General features: G+C 51.6%; 2 protein-coding genes across 4 annotated transcripts; one reads left to right on the top strand and one right to left on the bottom strand.

Annotated features, from left to right (window-relative positions):
* The first annotated feature begins 19 nt into the window (after nucleotides 1-19).
* Nucleotides 20-14038, top strand: SUMF2 (sulfatase modifying factor 2). Of its 3 annotated transcripts, XM_068523973.1 has the most exons (10): nucleotides 20-1133; nucleotides 3973-4129; nucleotides 7329-7443; nucleotides 7877-7921; nucleotides 8164-8196; nucleotides 8287-8437; nucleotides 9299-9354; nucleotides 11526-11610; nucleotides 11791-11935; nucleotides 13194-14038. In XM_068523973.1, exons 1-10 carry the CDS (start codon nucleotides 989-991, stop codon nucleotides 13276-13278), a joined length of 1017 nt encoding a protein of 338 aa, XP_068380074.1. In that variant the 5' UTR covers nucleotides 20-988; the 3' UTR covers nucleotides 13279-14038. The 3 variants fall into 3 exon arrangements, with proteins under 3 accessions (XP_068380074.1, XP_068380073.1, XP_068380075.1); XM_068523972.1 differs by having other exon boundaries at nucleotides 8164-8437; XM_068523974.1 differs by lacking the exon at nucleotides 8164-8196.
* Nucleotides 13902-22734, bottom strand: PHKG1 (phosphorylase kinase catalytic subunit gamma 1). Its single transcript, XM_068523971.1, has 10 exons — nucleotides 22480-22734; nucleotides 20194-20285; nucleotides 19495-19673; nucleotides 19007-19061; nucleotides 16493-16558; nucleotides 16052-16215; nucleotides 15579-15669; nucleotides 15289-15442; nucleotides 15017-15142; nucleotides 13902-14647 (listed from the first exon to the last, which is right to left on the bottom strand). The coding sequence occupies exons 2-10, from the start codon at nucleotides 20274-20276 to the stop codon at nucleotides 14402-14404; spliced, it is 1164 nt and encodes a 387-aa protein (XP_068380072.1). The 5' UTR covers nucleotides 20277-20285; nucleotides 22480-22734; the 3' UTR covers nucleotides 13902-14401.
* Nucleotides 22735-22876: the final 142 nt, after the last annotated feature.

Here is a 22876-nt window from a genome sequence, read left to right on the forward strand (position 1 = left end):
AATTTTTATGCTAGTTATAAATAAGACGTAAGTAACTTAAGGTTTTGAAAGCATTCCTGCTTCCTTAGTATAAATCCTTTTGAGCAGGGGTCCCCCACAACCCCTGGGCGGAGGACCAGTACTGTTCAGCGGCCTGTTAGGAACCAGGCCGCACAGCAGGTGAGCAGGGAGCAAGCAAGCAAAGCTTCATTTGCTGCTCCCCATTGCTTGCATGACTGCCTGAGCCATCCCCCGCCCCCCTCGAAAAACTGTCTTCCACAAAACCGGTCCTGGTGCCAAAAAGGTTGGGGACGGCTGCTTTTGAGTAAAAAAAACTATTGGATAAATGGGACTTTTCATGCTTTTGAAGTAGCTTTGCTAAACTGCTTCCCAGAAATGTTACGTTGTAGTGAGTAGAAAGATGGAACTAGAGCTGCAAGTCTAAAGTGGCAAAATAGGAAAGGCAGAGGTTAAATACGTGGCTGAAGGCGTGGTGACGAGGACCAGGTGAGGTAAGAGATTTTCAGGCAAGACGGTATTTTTGCACCTCGGAACCTTGCTTAGGCTGATATCTCTCCCAAACCCTCTAGTGTCCTATTTTTCTCACCCAAATTACTGTTCTCCTACATGTTGCCACAAAATACATATATTGTGGCAATATATTTGAAGACCTTGAAAGGGAAGTTGTGTGTTGCTAAGCTTTGCGTTTTGAGGACTTCGCAGTTGCCTACAGTGAGCGTACAATAAATTGGAAGTTGAAACCTTTTCTGTGATCTTGCGATGGTACTCCAGGGCACAAAAGGGAAGGAAATCAGTCCGTCCAAATGTTCACAAGCTAAAGAAGGGGCTTCTGGAATGGCAGGGTCTCTCGACCCCAACGCTGAGAAAATTGCCTTCTCTTAATTACTTGGCCGGGCAACCCTGGAGCTTCGGCCCCAGGACTAATTTCTAGGTGGGGCCGCGTAGAGGAGCAGTGCGCACGCGTGCGCAGGGCACGGCCGCCGACGTGATGCGCGCGGGGCGCGTGCGCAGCAGACCCGCACGGTGGCGCGTCTCCTCGTGGGGCTTCCGGGGTCGTGTTTTCGGCATGGCCACCTCGCTGTCGCCGCTGCTGACTCTGCTGTCGCTCTTCTCCGGCCCGTGGCTCGAACTAGGTCAGTGTGCTGGCCTGCCCGACTGCCCCTGGCGCCATTCGTCCCTGGAGGCAGGAGAAAAGGGGTGGGGCGCTCGGCCCCGGCGGGGAAAGAGTCGATGGCCGGTCTGCCCGCTTCCTGCGCGATCTTGCAGCGGCCGGAGGTGCCTCCCAGAGGCGGCCAACTTGGCGAGGTGTATCTCACTTCTTTTTTACTTTTAACTTATTATTCTGGAATCTTTTGAGCATAAAAAAAGAATAAAACGATCCTCTCCCGTCCACCACGTACCCGTTGCCTAGTTTAAACGGTTGCCAATTTATGGCTTTAATCTTGCTTCTTTGGGACCCTTCCCCTGGGAAATTCATTTTGGAGTGAATTGAGGCACGATACAATTTTATTCCTCAATATTTAACTTGAATAGCCAAAAAGACAAGAAGTCACGAAAAAAAAAGTATCACTTTCCCACCTAAAAAATTAACCGTATTCCTTAACAGCATTAAACATCCAATTAGTGTTCAAGTTCACCTACTGTAAATGTTTTAAAAATATAGTTTACTTGTTGAATTAGTGTCAAAATAAAATTCATATATTGCTATTGTGTGTGTGTGTGTTTTGTTTTGTTTTGGCTGTGTTGGGTTTTCATTGCTGCGCATGGGCTTTAGTTGCCGCGAGCCGGGGGCTACTCTCTTCGTTGTGGTGTGCCGGCTTTTCATTGCGGTGGCTTCTCTTGTTGCGGGGCATGGGCTCTAGGCTTGTGGCCTTCAGTAGTTGTGGCACGCAGGCTCAGTAGCTGTGGCTCAAGGGCTGTAGAGCACAGGTTCAGTAGTTGTGGCACACGGGCTTAATTGCTACGCGGCATGTGAGATCTTGCTAGACCAGGCATCGAACCTGTCCCTACTGCATTGGCAGGCAGATTCTTAACCACTGCGCCACCAGGGAAGTCCCTGTATGTTGTTTCTTAATTCCCTTTTAATCTGAGAATTTCCTGCTTTCTCTATTCCAACCCTCACCCCCCTTAAAGTGGACGAAATCATGTGTGAGTGTGTCAGAATGAGAATGAGAAAAGGGCCAAAGATGGGATACTGGGGAACATGAAAAGATGTGGACTCTGCCTTTAGGGAAATTATAGTACTTAGACACCGTTAGGTAGAAACATAACGAAATAGTACGTCAAGCCAGAGAAGTGTGACCTTTTGGAAATAGCACTAACCTGGAAGTAAGGAGACCTTGGTTTCTCCTGTTAACTAGCTGTTTAAGTCATTTCCCTTTGGGTTTTGGTTTCCTCCTGTCATATGAGGAGGTTGAAATAAAGATCCTTTTAATTCTATGATTTTTGGAGGTATCCAAACAGCAAGTGTAAAGCAGTTCATTCAGTCATTTGATGATAATTATTGTGCACTTGTGCTAGGTGCCAGGGATACACTGGCAAAACAGATGTAGTTCTTTTCTTTCTGGAGCAAATGATATAATGGTGAAAATCATTACGAATTGATAAGAGTTCAAACAAGTGAAAAGGAAGAGTCAGAGAAACAACATGAGCAGTAGTATGGGTAGAAAGTTGATAGATGTATTTCAGAGTATAGTGTCTAGATTTATCTCTCTGGGACAAAAGGTTGTGCAGAAGAATAGAGAGGTAAGGAAAGGAAATAAACATTTGTTGAAAACCTACCAGGACTTCCTTGGTGGTCCAGTGGTTAAGACTCTGTGCTCCCGGCCACTTCCCTGGTGGCGCAGTGGTTAAGAATCCACCTGCCAATGCAGGGGACACGGGTTCGAGCCCTGGTCTGGGAAGATCCCACATGCCGCGGAGCAACTAAGCCCGTGTGCCACAACTACTGAGCCTGCGCTCTGGAGCCTGTGAGCCACAACTACTGAGCCTGTGTGCTGCAGCTACTGAAGCCCGTGCACCTAGAGCCCGTGCTCCACAATGAGAGAAGCCACTGCAATAAGAAGCCTGCGCACCACAACAAAGAGTAGCCCCTGCTGACCGCAACTAGAGAAAGCCCGCGCACAGCAACGAAGACCCAACCCAGCCACAAATAATAAATAAGTAAAATTAAAAAAAAAAAAAAGACTGTGCTCCCAATGCAGGGGGCCTGGGTTGGGTTCGATCCTTGGTCAGGGAACTAGATCCCACATGTATGCTGCAACTAAGAGTTTGCATGCCGTGACTAAGACCTGGCGCAACCAAATAAAATTAATTAAAAAAAAAAAGAAAGAAAACCTACCATGCACTAAACATTGCACACATTATTTTAATACAGCCATGCATTTCAGTTAGATATTATCCCCATTTTACAGATGAAGAAATTGAAATCCAGACTAAGTAATTTGCCCAAAGTCACCCAGCAAATTAAGTGACAGAACAAGAACTTAAAGCCAAATTTTTTTTAAAAAATACATTTATTTATTTATCTAATTTTGGCTGCGTTGGGTCTTCGTTGCTGCATGCAGGCGTTCTCTAGTTGCGGTGAGCAGGAGCTACTCTTCGTTGTGGTGTGCGGGCTTCTCATTGAGGTAGCGTCTCTTGTTGTGGAACACGGGCTCTAGATGTGCGGGCTTCAGTAGTTGTGGCGCAAGGGTTCAGTAGTTGTGGCTCGTGGGCTCTAGAGTGCAGGCTCAGTAGTTGTGGCACAGGGGCTTAGTTGCTCCGCAGCATGTGGGATCTTCCCAGACCAAGGCTCGAACCCGTGTCCCCTGCAATGGCAGGCGGATTCTTAACCACTTCGCCACCAGGGAAGTCCTAAAGCCAAATTTTTTAAGCCTCCATTGTTTTTTTCATTATAGCATTATGAGTTTTACATATGATCCAAATATTGCCACTTCTTTTATATATATTCGACTCTTTTTTTCTCTGCAGGGAATGGGCAGATGACCAACATGGTCCAGCTACCAGGTGGGAGATTCCAGATGGGGACAAATTCACCAGATGGCAGAGATGGTGAAGGACCTGTCCGGGAGGTGACGGTAAAGCCCTTTGCCATCGACATATTTCCTGTCACCAACAAAGACTTCAGGTACATCCAGTGTTCTTCCAGGAGAAGTAAAGGCTATTCTAATCTTCATAATATTTAAAAGGAGATTAGCTTGTTCACTACCACATATCATCTTTGCAATGGTACAGTGAGATAAGTGTTGTCTACATTTTTAAGATGAAGAATCTGAAGTCCAGGGACTTCCCTGGTGGCGCAGTGTTGAAGAATCTGCCTGCCAATGCAGGGGACACGGGTTCGAGCCCTGGCCCGGGAAGATCCCACATGCCGTGGAGCAACTAAGCCCGTGCGCCACAACTACTGAGCCTGCACTCTAGAGCCCACGAGCCACAACTACTGAACCCTTGCGCCACAACTACTGAAGCCCGCACACCTAGAGCCCATGCTCCACAACAAGAGAAGCCACCTCAATGAGAAGCCCGCACACCACAATGAAGAGTAGCCCCCGCTCACCGCAACTAGAGAAAGCCCACGTGCAGCAACGAAGACCCAACGCAGCCAAAATTTAAAAAAAAAAAAAAAGTATCTGAAGTCCAAAGTTTATGTTAGTGGCAGAGCTGGGCCTGGAACTCAGATCCTCTGACTCTTGAGCCAGTGGATTGTCCAGTGCACTGGGCATAGCGCTGAGAAATATGGGCAGAAGTCAGACACTGAACAGAAACCTCTGCAACGGGAGAAGGAATTGGGAGAAGGGTCATAGTAGCTGAGAGTCCCTTAAATTCCCTTTACATTTACTTAGGGAAATGGCGTTGTTTCCAGAATCAAACATTTTGGTTCCAGCTTAATCTAAGAAGCCATGTTGAGCTGCGTCAGTGTCTCCAAGGTGATATGTTTTGGGTAGGCCAAAGTAGAAAATGATCCAGGACATATGTATAACTTACCTTCAAATGGTAGAGGAGGGAGTATATAGAGAGGAGAGGGAAAGGAAGAGGAGGGGATGGGAAGACAATAAAGCAAATGTGAGAAATGACTTAAATGTTACATTTGTGGACTTAAAACTTTTCAGGATAAGAAGTTTTGGGGAGAATTTGATTCAGGAGACACAGGCTGAAATCAGCATAAGGATTGTCAGTATACTCTCAGGCCTTTTGACTCACTGGTTCCACCTCTAAGGATTTGTCTTGAAGAATTAAAAGTTGTCCAAAAACATTTAGCCAAAAAACATTTAGCTATTGATACAACGCTAATACATTTACAATGTCATCTGGTAAACAAATGTTAACAATTTTAGAATCACTTAAACATATTGTATCAATATAACAGACTACTTAGCAGCCCTTAAAAATCCTGTTGTCAAAAAGAGATAGTTCTGAAGTGTTAAGTGAAGAAAGTAGGTTACAAAATACTAAATAGGGAATGATCCCATTTTTTAAAACTATATGTATAGAATGTGTATGCATTAAAAAAGACCTGGAAGTTGCAACATGGCATTAGGTGACGGATTCTGCTCATGTTTTTGTGACTTCCAAATGAAAATAATTACAGGAAGCACCTTCTGAAAGCGATTTAAAAATCCTTGGTTGTGGGGTGAAGAGGGAGAGAATATGGACAGGTATATCTTAGTTGGTGTGATAATGGATGATTTTAGTTTTTTTCTTTTTACCTACCTCTATTTCCTTGTTTTTCTATAATATGATGTTATATATGCTTTTAAAAAAATATTTTTAAACAGGAAAGTTATTAAAATCAAAGGAGAAATCACTTCTGATCAGGCTTGCACCGCATCATGACAACCAGAAATAGCTAGCTAGGTAGATGCATTCTTTTTTTTTTTTTTTAATTTTATTTTATTTATTTATTTTTGGCTGTGTTGGGTCTTCGTTGCTGCGTGTGGACTTTCTCTAGTTGCAGCGAGCGGGAGCCACTCTTCATTGCATAGGCTTCTCATTGCAGTGGCTTCTCTTGTTGCGGAGCACAGGCTCTAGGTGCGCGGTTTTCAGGAGTTGTGGCTTGCGGGCTCTAGAGCATAGGCTCAGTAGTTGTGGCGCATAGGCTCAGTAGTTGTGGCGCATGGGCTTAGTTGCTCCGCGGCACGTGGGATCTTCCCGGACCAGGGCTCGAACCCGTGTCCCCTGCATTGGCAGGCGGATTCTTAACCACTGTGCCACCAGGGAAGCCCTAGATGCATTCTTTTATATTTTAAATTGACCTTTTATATTATGGAAATATAATGTCACCTCCAGTAAGCCCCTAAACTTTTCTTAGAACCCATAATCTGTCTTTGCCTCTCTGGTAAAAGAGTCTCAAACCGTTCAGGTGGTCAGCGGTCGGTAAATAGCTATTGCTACCAAATCTCATCTCCTCCTCCATTCTCAGTGCCCCTTTGATGGGTGAACAATGTCTTCTCATATCAGAGGTCTGGCATAGATGGAGTACTCTTAGCCCAGTGAAAACAATCCATCTTACCCTGGAAATCTGCTTGCTGAAATTTGCTCAGCCATACCAAACTATATGCAAATCCATTCTAAAATCTCGGCAAGTCATTTTTGTTTGACTCAATCTCCCTCATCTGTTAGAGGGAGATAATAACCCCTGTTCTGCCTCCCTCCTGTGATTGTTGTGACATTAGGTATGTGACGAAGACCTTTCCGAAGAGAGACCCATTCCCACCCTTGAATCTTCTCAGAAGCTTTGTTCATTATCTCCAAAAACTGGAGGTAACCCAGATGACCTGCAACTGGTGAATGGATAAACAAAATATGGTCTATACATCCAATGAAATACTACTCAGCAATGAAAGGCAGCAAACTAAAAAAAAAAAAAAGGAACAGGGATGAATCTTGGAAGCAGTATGCTAAGTGAAAGAAGCCAGACCCCAAAAACTACATACTGTGTCATTCAATTTATGTGAATTTATATTCTGGGAAAGGCAAAACTATAGAGACAAACAACAGATGAGTGGTTGCAGAGGTATAGGGGAATTTTAGGGGGTGGTTGATGGAACTGCTCTGTATCTTGATTGTGATAGTGACTACGTGCTTTGTCAAAACTCACAAAACTATACACCAAAAAGAGTGAATTCTCCTGTTCGTGAACTGCACACACAGCAACAGATTTTAAAAGAAAATCTGCTCAGGCTCTCAGGTTAATTCCTTGTAGTTCATGAAAATTCTGTGATGTGTGACTAATAGGATAAGGGTGTATGAGGTGTTCTGGAGCAGGAGAGGGTGAGGGTGGAGCACAGAACCCTATTAGCTAAACCATATGAAACATCTCTTTTCAGGGAGTTTGTCAGGGAGAAAAAGTACCAGACAGAGGCTGAGGTGTTTGGGTGGAGCTTTGTCTTTGAGGACCTTGTCTCTGATGAGCTTAGAAAAAAAGCAACCCAGAAAATGCAGGTAAGAGAACCTAGGTTTGCTGCTGAGGGGATGGGAGTGGGATCTAGACAGAGGATCCTGTGGGATCTGGGGTCCCCTGGGCCACAGTAGAGAATCAAACCTGAGAACCAGAGGCAGGGAGGAAGCAAGAGAGACCCACCCTGGAAGAGTCAGATGAACACACACTCCCAGGAAGTTCACCCTGTGCTGGTTTCTGTATATAGAGACTCTGTAAAGATGCAGATACACACAGGGTTCAAGATAGTCCCTGGACCAGCAAGAGAACCCCTTGAGAAGCCTCCCTCCAATACGGGTGGTGAGATTTTGGACACAGCCTCACTTGGACCACCTGAGTCTCAGCCTGAAGTCTCTGCTTTGCCTCCTGGGTGTCAGCCAGGAAGGTGCCCTCGCTGGGTCAGAGCATCTTTTCAGTCGTGTTCCTTCCTTTTTGCAGTCTCTTCTCTGGTGGCTTCCAGTGGAAAGGGCATTCTGGAGGCAGGTAAGGGTTGGTTCCTCTACTTTGTTTTCTACCCCTGTTGACTCTTGGGAGGCCTGGCTTCCCTAGACCCTTGCCCATCTAGAAATACTGAGTTTAAAAGGATGACAGAGAAATTTCAGGGAAGCAGCCAAGCCACCCTGTTTTCTCTGCCCTAATCCTTTTACCCCTGGCCCATCCCATTTCTCCCTTTCGTCTCATGTTTAGTCCTTCTTTCTGACTCTGGACCTCTCCTCACTCGCCAGGCTCTCTCTTCCCACTTCCTTGCTCCATCTGTGGTAAAAGCTGAACTCAGGCACCCTAAGCCTAGCCTTCCTCAGACTTCCACGAGCTCCCAGAAGCTTGTCTCACTTCATCCTGGCTATCAGCCTGCAGGTCCCGGCTCTGGCATCCGAGAGAAATTGGAGCTCCCAGTGGTACACGTGAGCTGGAATGATGCCCGTGCCTACTGTGCTTGGCGGGGGAAACGGCTGCCCGTTGAGGAAGAGTGGGAGTTTGCTGCCCGAGGGGGCTTGAAGGGTATAGAGATGCTAAGCGATTTCCCTTTTTTCTTTCTCCCCATCCTGCCTTGCATGGGGGGCTTTAAAGGGCGGGACAGGTTTGTGCTCCCTAGAGCAGTGCTGCTTACACTGTGTAGCGATGGACCGGTTGTTGGTGGTGTTATTTCTAATCCGTCTCAGACCAATACTTCCATAAAATAGCATAAAAATTAATAACTGGAAAATGGAATGAAAAAACCAGACATATATTTTTTTAATTGTTGCAGAGTCTACAGACATGTTCCATTTCAATAAGTATAATCAGAACAACATAGCATAGGGAAAAAGAAAAGGATTACCTACACTGTATACCTTTTCCATAGCTGTATAGGGATTAATATAACATTGCTATTTGCTTATAACTTTGTTAGTTTGCAATCCTAGCTAAACAAAGTTAGAGTGAAATAGCAATTTCCCATATTCAACACCTCTACACAGTCTTTGAATGAACACTGGCTATACCAATAGTCAAAGTTATGAATGTGATAAATGAGGTTGCTTGTTCATTTATCCAGTCTAAGTCTAACGAACATGTTTCTCAATGCTTACTCTCAGTTTCTGTACTTATCCCAGCATGAGCTGGTAACAGATAGTTTGCAGAATGGCATTGGTCAGAACCACACCTAGAATTGTCCTGTCCTGGAGCAAATCAGAAGCCAGGGCCTCCGAGTGCAATACTGTGAGTGGAAGGGAGGGGTGTGGGAAGTAAAAGTAAGTAATCTTACTCTTCTGTTCTCATCACTTCCTCACTTCCTTTCGGTTGCCTCGCTCTTTCTGCCTTTCCCTTCTTCCCCAACTCCTCACCTCTCCCTCCTCCGCTGTCTCCTTGCCCTCCTGGCAGGTCAGGTTTACCCCTGGGGAAACGAGTTCCAGCCAAACCGCACCAACCTGTGGCAGGTAAGACACACGTTCCTCACTCCTGTCCCTTCTCAGAGTGTTGATTGAGACCTGCTGTGGGCTAGACACTGTGTTAGGCTGTGGGACTCAGAGGCCTTCGTGTTCTAATGGAACTGAAAGCTGGTAAAGGGGTAAAGCAGAAGACAACGTGGTGGGGCTGTATAGTGAAGATGTGCAGCGTGTGCTGGGGGGTGTGCTGGGAGTGTGCTCTCTTGTGCTGCAAGAGCAGGGCGTGACTTCACAGTGAACATGCCATTTGAGCTGATTGAGCCGGAGTTTGCCACGAGAAGAGTGGAGGAAACAACATGCCTGTCAGCAGTGGATTAGGAAAGGGTGCTTTGTGTTCAGAGACATGCCAGACTCGGAGAGGCTAGCGCACAGGGAAACAGGAGGTATCGGAGATGAAGTAGGCAGTGGATTGGAGGCAGATTATGAAGGACCAGGGGTGCCAAGATGTGGTTTTAGATTTTACCCTCCAGGCAGTGGGGAGCCGACAGAGGTCTTGAAACAGGGGAGCGACAACGTCATTTTGATTTGGGGGATGCTGATTGTTGAAAATTTGTGTGGGATCAAATGAAGTAGAGCTGCAGGAGGTCTCTGAATCCAAGGCTGCGGCCATGGCCCGGGCATGTGAACACTTGCATGAAGTGGAAGTGAAATCGAGAGGAAGCCAGGTGGGAGACGCCGGCCTGAGAGGAGAGACAGGGTTTGGTACTTCACCAAACATGGAGGAGTGGAAGAGAGAAGGACTGAAGCATGAATCCAAGCTTGGGCAAGAGGGTGCTGGTGTGACCATTATCCAGAATAGATAATATGCATGTTGGGGGTCAGAGGGATAGAACTTGGTCAGTTTAGGATCAGCCTAGCTTAAGCTTCCTTTGGGTCATGGATATGCTCAGTAAGAGGTTGAAAGTATGAGTTTGGAGCTTAGGACAGAGGTCTGGGTCAGAGCAACTGGTTTGGAGTCAACAGCATACACTGTAGGCAGGAATGACATCCCCCAGGGGGACTCTGCAGCATGAGGGGAACCCAGCACCAGCATTTTAGGGTGAAGCCTTGAAAAGGGCCTGAGGGGTAGACTGACCTTTTAGATGATCTTGGGATCAGAGCTTTGCAAAAAGTCTTATCTGACTTATTCACCATGGGATCTTTGATAAATTAAACTGTTTTGAGTCTCAGTTGCTAGTTTTTGTTTGTTTGTTTGTTTTGGCTGTGTTGGGTCTTCGTTGCGGCGCGTGGGCTTCTCATTGCGGTGGCTTCTCTTGTTGTGGCACATGGGCTGTAGGAGTGCAGGCTTCAGTAGTTGTGGCACACGGGCTCAGTAGTTGTGGCTTGCGGGCTCTAGAGCGCAGGCTCAGTAGTTGTGGCGCATGGGCTTAGTTGCTCTGCGGCATGTGGGATCTTCCCGGACCAGGACTCGAACCCGTGTCCCCTGCATTGCCAGGTGGATTCTTAACCACTACACCACCAGGGAAGTCCCAGTTGCTAGCTTTTTAAAGGGAGAGAATACTTGCCTCACAACCTGGTCAGCATTAAAGACATAGATGTAGCAGCCCTAGCACATGGTTGGCGATGAGTAAATTGTAGCCCCTTCATCTTCCCTTTCATAAGATCAGCCTCCATAGAGCAGGGGCAGCTGAACTCCAATTTCAATGAGAAGCAGAATGAACAAGCTGAACAAATTGCATCAGCAAATACAGGTTACTTTTCCAGAATTTTGGCGGTAAAAAGCAGGAGGTGAGGAAGGCAGGGTCAGAGCAGATGAGGGAGAGTTAAGCCTGTTGGTGGTAGAAGGGAAAGCGATGGTACAGGGGAGCACAGGATGAGCATCCTGGTTCCTGAGAAGACGGGTGCAGGTCACGGAGGAGGGGAGGCAGAGCCTTTCTTCTCAAGGCACATGGGGAGGAAGTCGAGAAAGTGGGAATGGGGCAGCCTGGTGTGGACACAGGGGAAACGACACACTTCCTAATCCAGCCAGGAGGTCATGGTGGAGGACATGAGGCAGCTGGTCTGGGAGCTCAGGGTGGGAACCTCGGGTCACTGCCCCGTGCCCTTCCCCTACCCCAGAGGATACTGCAAGATGGCCTTGGTTTAAACTCCTCTGGGCAGGTGGGAGCAGCTGCCTTGGGACGGGATGGTAAATCTTTTAGTCTAAATTTCTCCCCCCTCAGGGAAAGTTCCCCAAGGGTGACAAGGCTGAGGATGGCTTCCACGGAGTCTCCCCGGTGAACGCTTTCCCCCCACAGAACAACTACGGTAAGATTGCTCATCGGGTTGCTGTCAGCGTTCACAGCTTCGTTGGTGGGACGGTCCTGCCTGAAAGATGAGGTGGAGAGAAGCAGCACCGGGAAGCATTAGCTCCCCAGGGCCGTCGATGGCCAGGAGGGGCGGGGGTGGCGCTCCCCAGCCTGGGCCAGACCCGCCGCTGTGCTTCAGGGCTCTCTGACCTCGTGGGCAACGTGTGGGAGTGGACAGCGTCACCATACCAGCCTGCCGACCAGGACATGCGTGTCCTCCGGGGGGCGTCCTGGATCGACACGGCGGACGGCTCTGCCAATCACCGGGCCCGGGTCACCACCAGGTGAGGGGCTCGGTAGCTGGGGGCTGAGGGTCTGGGTCCTGGTCTCCCAGAGCACAGGTGGCACCAGATCTGGCATGGCCGCCGCTGCCGTGCCTCCCCCTCCACTGGGGGCTGTGGGTACAGAAGAGGAAGCAAGCCACACTTGCCATGAAAAGCCAAGAGCCCGGGACTGCTGGTGCCTTTTCCTGCCAGCAATCAGCACCAAGGCAGACTCTGTGTCCAGCATCTTAATTATGTGGTTTCCCCTCTTGTCCTCAGAGCTAGGCTTGCAGAGAGAGGGAAGTGGAATGGCCACATCGATAGGTCATGGCCAGGGGCCATGGAAATATTGACTCTTCCAACGAGTGTGCACATGAAAAGTCATTTTCTACAGCCATTTGTTTTACAATCAAGAAAAAATAGGCTCAGGAAGGTCCTGGAACCTGCTCATTTCACACAGATGGCTAGTGGTGGCACCTGAATGGTAGAGTCCCCGGCTCCCGAGTCCCCTTCTAGGACTTTCTACTTTGTTCATCTGTAGATTTATTTTGGTTAATCTCCCTGCAACTCCTCCTGCTCCTGGGTTCTGTAAGGACTGTAGAGAAGCCACTGTTCCTGTGGCCTCAGGGTATCAGGTTTGCAGGCGTTTGATACATGGAGCCCCCTGGATTTTCCTCACCTTTTTCTTTAGGACAAAGTAGTGGAGAAAGTATTGGCTTGGGGACCAGGAAACTGGGTTTGCCACTGATTCTGTTGTGCCACTGAAGCAGTGGTTGGCCTTGGGCAAGACATTTAAATCTTCCTAGTGTCTGACTCTGGGTCTGTGAGATGGTGAACAAAACCCTCCTTCCAGATCAGTAAGGGAAATGGCAAATGAAGGAATACATGTGAAACTTCTTTGGAAAGTGTGAGGTACTGATTGGTGCTATGATAGTCTCACTTCTTGCCGACAGGTTTTTTTCGGCTGAGTTATTCTAAACTACCGACAGTCGAAGTTATTACTTGTGGCCTTTCCTTCCTTCCAGTTCAGTCTCTCAGGACCACCCTCACTTCCTCCACTCTGTCCCAAGGTCCCTTCTTACCCCTTTCCCCCAGGAATGGCACACCCTCAGGCCCTACCCTCACACTAGGTTCCTTTCCAGACCGTGTATGCCCCCCCACCAGTCCTCAGGCGCCCCAGACCACAGCAGGCCCTGGGAGCTGGAGCAGGAGAGTTGGGTAAGGCCCCGGGTCCCTTTCTCAACAAATGTCCGTTGTCTCTCCCCTTCTCTGGTGGCAGGATGGGCAACACTCCAGATTCAGCCTCAGACAACCTAGGCTTCCGCTGCGCTTCCAGTGTAGGCCGACCACCGGGGCAGCTGTGAGCACCACACAGAGACGAGAGGAGTCCCCTGTGGCACCTGTGGCACTCCCTGGCCACATGCCAAACACAGCCAAACTTGGGACTGCGTCCATCCCCTCCCCCATCCTCTGCAGCAGGCACCTCTCCCCCGGGCAGGAAAGGACCCTGACCTCCGCGGAGGGGCGCCACTGTCTCTTGGAGAAGGGGCCCAACTTACTGATTGTGCCCAGGAGCCGGATGTTTCTCTTAGAGGTCAAATATTGACCGTATGGGGGCCACATACTCAAAACAGTTGGGGCACAGTGCTCTGAAAGGCAGTTTGTGAAAAAATTTTAAATCTGCTCCCTCCTCCTTTCTCGCTGTCTGACCCGGGGACCTGACACTGTTTGCTCAAGGCAGAATTTCCCCAGGTCTCCTTGTTTTCCCAGCAAGTTGCTGTAGAAGGAAAATGATTCCTTCATTTGCTTTATTTGTGGGGTTTCATGCACCTCCAAGGGAACCTAGTTTCCACCGTATGTGAAATGCAGTTCTGTGGGCTCTTTAAAGCACAATGTCAGTCTTAAAAGGGTCTAGGAGAACGACGGATTTACCAGGCGCAACTGCGTATCATGGGAGGCACAGAGTGAATAATACTCCACAAAGACAAACAGCAGAAGCTTCCCTTTCTATTAATAGTTATGTAAGGGCTGCCCTATGCCTCTAAAAACATGGCCCCAGAGAAGAACCTGCTCCCGTGGTGTCACTGGACTTTGTGAGGTCAGTAAAATCTCCTGTGATTGCGATTCTCAGACTGTTCTCTTTCATCCTCACCCTGGGACCCTAAAGGCGGTGCACCGAGTGTCAGTAACTGTGGGCCTCCCGTGAGGACAAGCGGACATGGTGGTATAGCTGGGCCATGGAGAGGCAGGGTGCTCCTGGTTCTGGACCACAGCTGGTCCCCCACCCCGTGGGCCTGGCTCCAACTGCACTGACCACCGCGTGACGCCTCCAAGACGGGAGAGTGGCCCCAGCGCCTGGGGTCCGGGCCGGGGCCAAGTGCCCCCTCTGGACAGAGGCCTGCACACGCTCTCACTCCTGTGCCCTCCATATCAGTGGCTTCTCCTTCCGGCCTGACCCCCGTCCCACCTGCCCTGCCGGCCTGCCCGTCAGTAGCCCTCCTCAGCCAGGGAGAGGAGCACAGCCTTGGGTGTGTTCTCGAAGAGCGCTGCCCGGTTCTGCTGCTGCCCCTTCTTCACCCAGTGGCCATAGATCCGGAAAGCGTAGGCGTCGATGAGTCGCCGCAGGGGCCGGAGGGCATAGGGGTCTCGGATGACGATCTCCCGGGTCACGGGCTTCACCCGGCGGTACTGGTAGTAGATCCGCACGGAAGCCAGCACCGTCAGGGCGATCACCTGCGGAGGGCCTGGCCTGAGAGCTGGACCCGCCCCGCGGCCTGTATCCTTCCCAGTCCGTGACGGCAGGCCCTGAGCTTGTTTGCCACGAAGGCTTGTGTGGTTTCCGCTGGGCCTGTCCTAGCATTCCCGCCCCCCACCCCCGATATCCCCATTCCCACCCGACCAGCAGGCGCAGGGCTTAAGGCTGTCGGAGCCAGAAGCCAGAAGTTGAGCTGCAACCATCACATGGCTGGGCAGGAGGAGAAGGGTGGGTGCTCTGGAAACGCTGTGGGCGTAAGGAGTCCCCAAGAAGGGCACCGGGAGCTCAGACTTCAGGGGCCTGCGGCACCTGCCCCGGGGCCCTGAGTGGCAGGCGAGCTTAAGTACCTTGAACTTCCCCCGGGGGCTGAAGTGACGCACTTCCTCCACCGTGTACTGCTGGAAGAAGGGATGCGCTAAGGCCTCTTCTGCCGAACAGCGGCCTTTGGGGCTCACCACCAAGAAGCGGGAGACCTGAGAGAACGAGACAGAACGGAAGACGTCTATGGGGGGGTCCCTCCTGGCAGGGCCTCCATCCCGTGGCATGCACGGTACACTCCCCTCTCCCCACTGTACTTGCCCCTCGCCTGACCCCCGAGCCAGGAGGCCTTTCCTCTCACCAAGTCCTTCACAGTGTCCGAGTAATCATCCCATTCTGGTGAGCCAAACTGGTAGCTGCCACTCATGATCATCCTCAACATCAGCATCTGCTTGCGGTGCCAGAAGGGTGGGGAGCCGGCCAGCAGGGTGTACATGATGACCCCTGTGCTCCACCTGGCACCGGGCGGCGGGGAGGAAGGCAGGAGGGCCAGCTGGAGCTCCCACCGCGCCCTCCTCCCCAGCCAGGTGCTCCCGGCCGTGGGGGCATCCCTGTCCCTACGGGTCACCTCCCTCCCCCCAGCACACTCACATGTCCACCTCCTTCCCATAGCCAGGGTGGTCATCATCCATGGAGCACTCAATGATCTCAGGGGCCAGGTAACTGGGCGTCCCACAGACCTCTGCAGGGACAGTTTCCATCAGAACAGGTCAGCAGAGGCACTTGGAAGAGGAAAGCCCAAAGAGACAATGGAGAAGGAACCAAAGTGGTGGCTGGGCTGGGACTCTCTGAACACAGGCCTGGCCCAGGGCCAAGGGCAGGGCCAGGGTGCTGGGTCCTGTGGCCACCCGATGGGGGACCGTCAGTGGCCTGGTCACTTCTAGCTATCCTGGCCTGGAATGCAGGCAGTGGGAACTTGGCTCAGCCCAGTCTGGGGAAGAAACACCCAGCCCTGAAATGGTAGGATTTTTATCCTGGGGGGGAAACCCAGGCAACCTCTGTTCCTAGGAGAGCTGAGGAGAGAGCCTGAGCCCCTGACATGGGCCAAGGCCATGTTACCGGACCTCGCAGCTTCTCTCCTGGCTCCAGCTGGCAGGAAAAGCCAAAGTCTGTGAGCTTGATGTTCATGTCATCATCCAAGAGGATGTTCTCAGGTTTCAGATCCCGATGCACGATGTTGAGTTTGTGCAAGGTGAAGATCACCTCTAGCAGGGCTCTCATGATCTTTCTGGGGTGGGACAGGAACAGGTTACTTTCATCTGCTACTCTGCAGGGTCAGGTAACAGGCAGGGACACCAAAGCCCGTAAGCCAGCTGGACTGCAAGTGAGGGAGGACTCAAGACAGGCCAGGCCTACCTTGGCTGAGTCAAGGAGGAAAGGAGGCCACCAAAGCCAGCGGAGCACACTGCCCACCCAGACGGGCGCATGCCACGCCTCCTCCAAGACTGCGGTGCCTAAGCAAGGGACTCAGGCCGGAAGTAGGGAGAGGGGCAAGTGGACCCCACCTGGTTTCCTTCTCACTCAGGGTGACCTTCTCAGTGAGGTAATCAAAGAGCTCCCCTCTCTTCATCCTGTGGGGACAGAGGGTTTGTAGCTGGATGTGCCCCAAGGCTACCCCCTCCTTACCCTGCTCCCAGAAAACTGTTTCCCACCCTAACACCTCCAGGGGCAAAGTGGGCTGCTCCCCACAAAGGACCAAGGTCTGTGGGGAGGAGCTAGGGAAGTGAGTGGAGAGGCTGTCTCGGAAGGTTGAAAGAAGAACGAGACTGGGGGCTGGGGGATGGCACCAGTGCGAAGGTCCCCCCGTGTGTGGGAGTGACAGCATGGACTGGGATCCCTCAGGGTCAAAGTCAGGGTTGGGAGGGGGGAGAGGGAACTTGAGCCACTGGCACAAGGCCCCAGACCCACATCAGAAGGACAGGAGTATCCTGGTTTTCCCCAGGAACAAACAGAAGCAACAGTAGTGATGGAAGAGCAGTTTTACCTATTTTAGGATTTCTTAGGATTAAGAATTGCGGTTCCATTTTCTCACTTGGGATGATCTAGAAAGAGGTTTCTGCTAGAATCATCTAGTTATACCCTGAAGGGCAATTTGGGGCAGCATTAAAAATAGCTTCCCCAAGGAACTTCTTCAAAGGTTAGAGACATTTGAGCTGCCCCCAAGGACTCTACAGGACAGTGCCACCGAACAGAGTTGAGACAGCTAGAGCTGGGCAAGTCTGGAGGGGTCCTAGGAAAGTTAAATAGGAAAGGTGCATCCTGCCTGCTCCTCCAGGAAAAGCAGAGCCCAAGGGAAGAATTCTGGCCAGTATCTGAGGGAGGCAAGAAAATCCTTGAACTTAACTGGTGGGGCGGGGAGTTGAGTTCTGTTTGAGGAGCAACCCAGAAATTACAGAAGTGAGCCTTGTTTCATACACGATTGGTACTGTGTCCCTAAAAGGCAGTGTGTGCCTCCAGTTTTGATCACTTTAATTCCATTTTAAACACGCTAGGAGAACTCACTAATAGCAGCAGCAGCAAAAAGATTGACCAGTCAACAACACTGGGACCCTGCAAGGTCCATCAGCAGGCTCCTGCCTTCCTGGAGCTGGTGGTTGAATTGTACACACAGGCCAAGTTAAATTGTGTCTCCAAGAAAAACTTAACACTGCACATGTTCAGTATGACTACACAATGAAGTGTTCCAGCAATACAAAATCTGCTTGAATAATCTTCTCAAGTAAAGCTAGTCCTTAAATTAGCAGTTATGTATGGAGAAGTCAAGACAGCTCTCCAACAATGATTCATGCAACAGAGGTGTGTGTCCTTTAGTGAGGACTCAGTGGAGTGGGGGCATGGGAGCTGGAGAGTTCCCTTCCTTGGGAACCTTTTCCAGTAAAAACGGTAAGAAGTCTGAGGGCACGGTTCACAGAACACTTTGTGTTGTTCGAATTTGATGCTTGGAGCCTGGTGAGATGGACAGTATCGTTTTTCCTTTCCTGAGAAAACAGAGGCTCTCACAGCTAACAGGCCCGCTGGTCCCTGGGGGCAGAGGGCCCTGTGACAAGGAGCTCATCTCAATAGGCCTGTTGGTGCACAAACATGGTGACATGTTGCTGTTGATGCTGCTGCTGATGACCAACGATGATGACGTCAATCTTTGAACCACATCCCGAATACAATCTCCACCACTGTCTCCCTGCTGGGCCTCTTGCCCCCATATTGCTGGCCTCCTCCTTTCCACTCTTGCCTCCTTACAGTCAGTGGGATCCTTTATAAAAGTAAGTCAGATCACATCACCCTCCTGCCCTTGGCCCTCCAAAAAATTCTTACCTCCAGAACGCCTGCATAATCTGCTTTTTGGTACTGACTGACCTTGCATCCTGCCATCGCCACAGGCTTGCTCCACTCCCCCATCCTGACTTCCTTGCCGAGCCTCAAACATGCCAAGCCCACCCCTGCCGGGCCCCTGCTCTGGCCGTTCCCTCTGCTAGAGGCTCCTTCTCCAGGTCTTGGCTCAGATCCCTCCCTCCCTTCATCCAGGTCTCTGCTCAGGTCACCTCCTGGAGCGCATTCCCTGCCCACTCCCTCTGACCCCTGCTCAGCTTTACGTGTATGTGTATATGTGTAACTCTGTGTGTGTTTTATGACTTGATAGCTTTCTGTTCACGCCCCGTGAAAATTAGTGCATGAAGTAGGACTGCGTATCCTCAACGTCTAAAGTGAGTATTGAATGACCACCACGGTCATCATCATGGTAGTTCATAATTATTAGCATTTACATTGTGCCAGTCACTGTGCCATTATTACTCCTGCAACACCGATGGGAAAGCTGATACTGACAGAAATCATCCAGCCCATAAGTGATGGACCCAGGATTTAAAACCTGGCAGCCTGACTCCAGGGGCTGATCTGCCTAAAGCGTCTGTGGCCTTATTTGGCATCCACGGTGTCAGGGGCTGGCTGCTCGTCTCCAGGAAGCCCTGGGTGGGGGACTACAATAGAAGCCTCTCCAATAGGCCCCAGGCCTGGGTACTTACAGATCAAACACCAAGAAGAAGAAAGTGTTGGTCTCATAAGTGTCCTTCAGCTGTACTGAAATGGAAATGGCTCACTCGTCTCAGGCAACAGAGGAACCCAGGCGGGGGCAGTGGAGGCGCGGGGGGAAGGGGACTAAGGCCGCTGTGGCCGGACTCAGAAGCTGGAAGGGGTATCGCGATGGTGTTCAAAGGAGGCGCACCAGGGGAGGGGGCACCCAGGGAATTCACACTCCCATTCCCGCACCTGCACCCAGCCCTGCCTGTCACCCCTTCTGTGGGGCTGGAAGAGGAGGCTTAGAGCTGACTCCCGGGAGCAGAGAGGGTGGAGCCGGGAGCCCCAAGCCTCTGGGCACTGGGCTTTCAGGGCCTCGGGGTGCAGGAGACACTGGTGGTTCTGGCTAGCTGCACTGGGGCCACCCTCCCCTGCTTGGGTTATCAGAGCAGACCCATGGCAGGGCACCGCGCCGCGGCTCGGGGCCGTCACTCACTGATGTTGGGGTGTCCTGAGACCTTGTGCAGGATGTCCACCTCCTTCTGCGTGGCCTCTCGCAGCTCCTGCACCTCCTTGGAGCTGAAGCTGCCCCCACCCGTGACGTCGATGATCTTCACAGCGTACTCCTGGCGTGTGGGCTTGTGGATGCAGCGCCTGACAACGCTGCTTATTCCCCTGGGGGTGCAGAGGACAGATCATCCCCGGGGCCCCTCAGCCCAGGGGGAGGCCCAGATCCAGGCCGCAGCAGAGATGTCCTGCCTTGTCCCCCAGCTCCCTGTGAGCTTTGGGGGATGGTAGGATGAAGAAGGCACAGAGAGGGCGATTTGCCTGGAGCCCAAGAGGAGGAAGCCTGCTCTGGGGCCTCCTAGCTCCTAGTTCAGTGCTCTTTCTCGGCACGGAGGAAGAAGCTGCACCCTCTCAGGGCCATAAGCTTCTCTCTGACACCTGATTCCTGACCCTGGCCCCAAACTGGGGGAGCTCCTTGCTGGGAGAGGTCTCTAATCTGGGTGCTCTTATACCCGCTTCCTCCATCCTGGTGCAGGAGGGCAGGACCCCGAACTGAGAGATTCTCCAAGTGGACAGTGCTTTCGGGATGGAAATGGGGTCAGTGCTCAGGGTCAAGCAGGGATGGATCCCGCCTGCAGTGCTGGCCGGAGCCCAAGACAGAACTTCATGGGGAAGGTCCGGGCCTTACCTGCCCAGGATCTCCTTGGGCTCGTAGTTCTCATAGAAACCCTGTGCGGAACGGGAGTCCGGCAGTGCCTTGTCCTGGGTCATGTTCAGCTCCTTAAAGAGGGGAACAGAAAGAAGCGGTCAGCCTTCCTGACCTGGGGGATGTGCTCTTTGAGGGCTGAAACCGTTTCTCCCTTTTTTTTTTTTGGCTGCACCGCACAGCATGCAGGATCTTAGTTCCTTCCTCTGGTAACCAGGAACCCAGAGGAACCAGGGATCGAACCCGTGCCCCCTGCGCTGGAAGTGCGGAGTCTCAACCACTGGACCGCCAGGGAAGTCCCTCTCCCTCATCTTCGTATTTCCTGGCATAGGTCTGGCCTCTTGTGAATATTCAAAATAAATGTTTATGTATTTTTAAAAAAGCTTTGGAAAGAGCCCAACTTGCTTCTCCCCACGGGCTGTAAGCTCTCGTGACCCCAGGTGACCATGTGGCTCCCGGCATGTTCTCGTTGTTAGTTGTTGCTCCCCGATAGGAGCAATAGATGGGCAGCCAGGCCCAAGCTCAGGCTCGAGGCAGGAATCGGGCCACCAGGCTGCAAGGTTAGTTCTGACAGGGCCAGCACACGCTTGGTTTTAGAAAGCACCACCGAGAAATTCTGCAAAGGACAAATTAAAGTGCTCTTTCCTCTTTGAGGCGACGAGGCTGGTCCTGCTTTTCCTCGGCCTGCTCTCTGCACTTCTGGAAAAGGTGAGAAGCTTCATGGTTTCATTTTCAAATAGGCTGCTCCCATAACCTCTCCTTATCTCCCCCACTTGTAACTGTCCTACCCAGAAAACACCCCTCCTCCTGGGACAGCCTTGCTGTGCTTCCCATTGCTGCTTCCTCACCCGTTCCGCCCTTAGTTTTTGTGATCACTGTCCCCCCTTGACCCTTCCTTCCTTCCTTCCTTCCTTCTGTCCTCCCTCCCTCCCTCCTTCCTTCCTTCCTTTCATACTCGGAGAAGTACTGTGCCAGGTGCTCTGATGCAGAGTTTGATGGGTGAGTCCTGGTCCCAGCCTCTGGTATCACTTGTTTTCTCACCTCTATCCCACCGTGATCATCTCTAGATCATCCCAACCATCCCTCCCCACTGTGCCCGGTGTAGGTGTGTCGCAGGTGCTGCTCCGTAGATGTAAGTCAATGGCTGGAGGTGTCCCTTTGGTCCAGGTTCCTGCCAGCAGGATGGTCATGTCCTCAGAATGCCCTGTGTCCTACCGAACGATGGCCAACGAGCCCTGAGTGGTCCTGCTGCAGCGTGGGGCAGAACGGAGCCAGGACACTCAGGCCTAGACCCAGAGGAGATGGCCGGCTTTGCTTCAGGAACATAGAGGCCACTGGGTATGGAAACTCCTACCTCACACCGAGGACTTGAGGAATGGAGAAAATTCTGTACCAACAGGAAGAGGGGCAGATAGAAAATGGGCACGAGCTGCCTCTCGGCAGGGCCAAAGATGCCTCCGGTCCCATTTCCACCGCCCTTTCTGGGTCCAAGAAGGTCTGGCCTGTCAAAGAGGCCAATTTGCTGACCAGCCAAGCAGCAGCCCTGGCTGCCTCGGGACAGGCCGGCTGTTCTAGGAAGGCTGGCGTCCCCACTGCTGGGTGCCTGGTTACCAGAGGAAGGATGAGAATAACAACAGTGTCCTCTGCCAGCAGCAGGCTCTGGAGCTGCCTCTGCTCCACCCCCGTCAGCAACCCCAGCTGAGCACCACAGTGTCTGTTCCCCACAAAAACTAGCCCAGTCCCTGGTAAGTCCTTTAAAGTTCCCACGAGGGGCATCTGTTCCCCCTCCTCCCCCCACCTCCCAAAGCTGGGCAAGGAAAGGTCTCTCCTTCCTGCAGCCCTCCCTGCACAGACAGTGTATGTGGACCCAGCCCGGGATGCCGTCCCATCAGGGCCCGTTCCCTGGCACAACCGGCCCCACTGAGCCCCAGCAGCACTCCCGTCTCCTGGGGTGGGCGGCGGAGGTCTATCTTGCCTCATCCCCTTACTCTAGGCCTAACCTGGGGCCAACTTCGCGCCTCTGTCCACTGCCCCCGCCTGCATTCCCCATGCCTTACCGAAGATGCCTTTGGAAAGGGTCCCCAAACGGGAGTAGGCAGCCTGGTCCTTTTTGGAACATGACATCCCTCCCTGAAACTTAGAGAATCAGTGCTGCCACTCTTCTGGGCCCATGTGCCTTCAGAAGCAGGGAGAGGTGGGTCTAATGGATGTGGGGGGTTCTGTCTTCTCTACGCCACAGCCTCTCCCGCTCCCCACCCAGCTACTCACCTCTATGTCCTCGCAGGCCCTGGAATGAACGTGACAGGAATCCCAAAGGTCCAGAAGCCCCCTGGGGACAGGGGACAACAGAGAGCTGAAGCGTGTCCCGAGCAGACGCTTGTGGCCAGAACAGGATATCTTGCTGCTCTTCCTTCAGGCTTTGCTACTTGAGGACGGAAGCCTGATGTGCCAAAAATAAATCCCAGCTGCAAGGCTGGGGTGCAGGCCAAGGCTCAGCAGGGGTGACCTCTGCTGGAGGGTGAGGGAAGCTCTGGTGGCCTGGGAGCAGGCAGGGCAGCACAAGGTGACCCATCTTCCCTCTGGAGCTCACTCACCCTCCAGGCTTAGAGGAGATAAAGCCAGCTCGCTGGGAACACGCTGGCTTCTCTGGGAGCCATTCCTGTGT

The sequence above is a fragment of the Eschrichtius robustus genome, chromosome 16, assembly GCF_028021215.1.
Source record: "Eschrichtius robustus isolate mEscRob2 chromosome 16, mEscRob2.pri, whole genome shotgun sequence".
In the NCBI taxonomy this organism is placed as follows: Eukaryota; Metazoa; Chordata; class Mammalia; order Artiodactyla; family Eschrichtiidae; genus Eschrichtius; species Eschrichtius robustus.

What these genes read in the sequence shown, in the direction of transcription:
- PHKG1 (XM_068523971.1), bottom strand. Translation starts at nt 20,276, where the DNA reads ATGACCCAGGACAAGGCACTGCCGGACTCCCGTTCCGCACAGGGTTTC. An exon ending in GCCAGGAGAGAAGCTGCGAG is followed by an intron (nt 15,670 to 16,051) that starts GTCCGGTAACAT and finishes CTGTCCCTGCAG; the next exon opens with AGGTCTGTGGGACGCCCAGT. An exon ending in TATGGGAAGGAGGTGGACAT is followed by an intron (nt 15,443 to 15,578) that starts GTGAGTGTGCTG and finishes GCCCGGTGCCAG; the next exon opens with GTGGAGCACAGGGGTCATCA.
- SUMF2 (XM_068523972.1), top strand. Translation starts at nt 989, where the DNA reads ATGCGCGCGGGGCGCGTGCGCAGCAGACCCGCACGGTGGCGCGTCTCC. An exon ending in AAGCAACCCAGAAAATGCAG is followed by an intron (nt 7,444 to 7,876) that starts GTAAGAGAACCT and finishes TCCTTTTTGCAG; the next exon opens with TCTCTTCTCTGGTGGCTTCC. An exon ending in CGGGCCCGGGTCACCACCAG is followed by an intron (nt 11,936 to 13,193) that starts GTGAGGGGCTCG and finishes CTCTGGTGGCAG; the next exon opens with GATGGGCAACACTCCAGATT.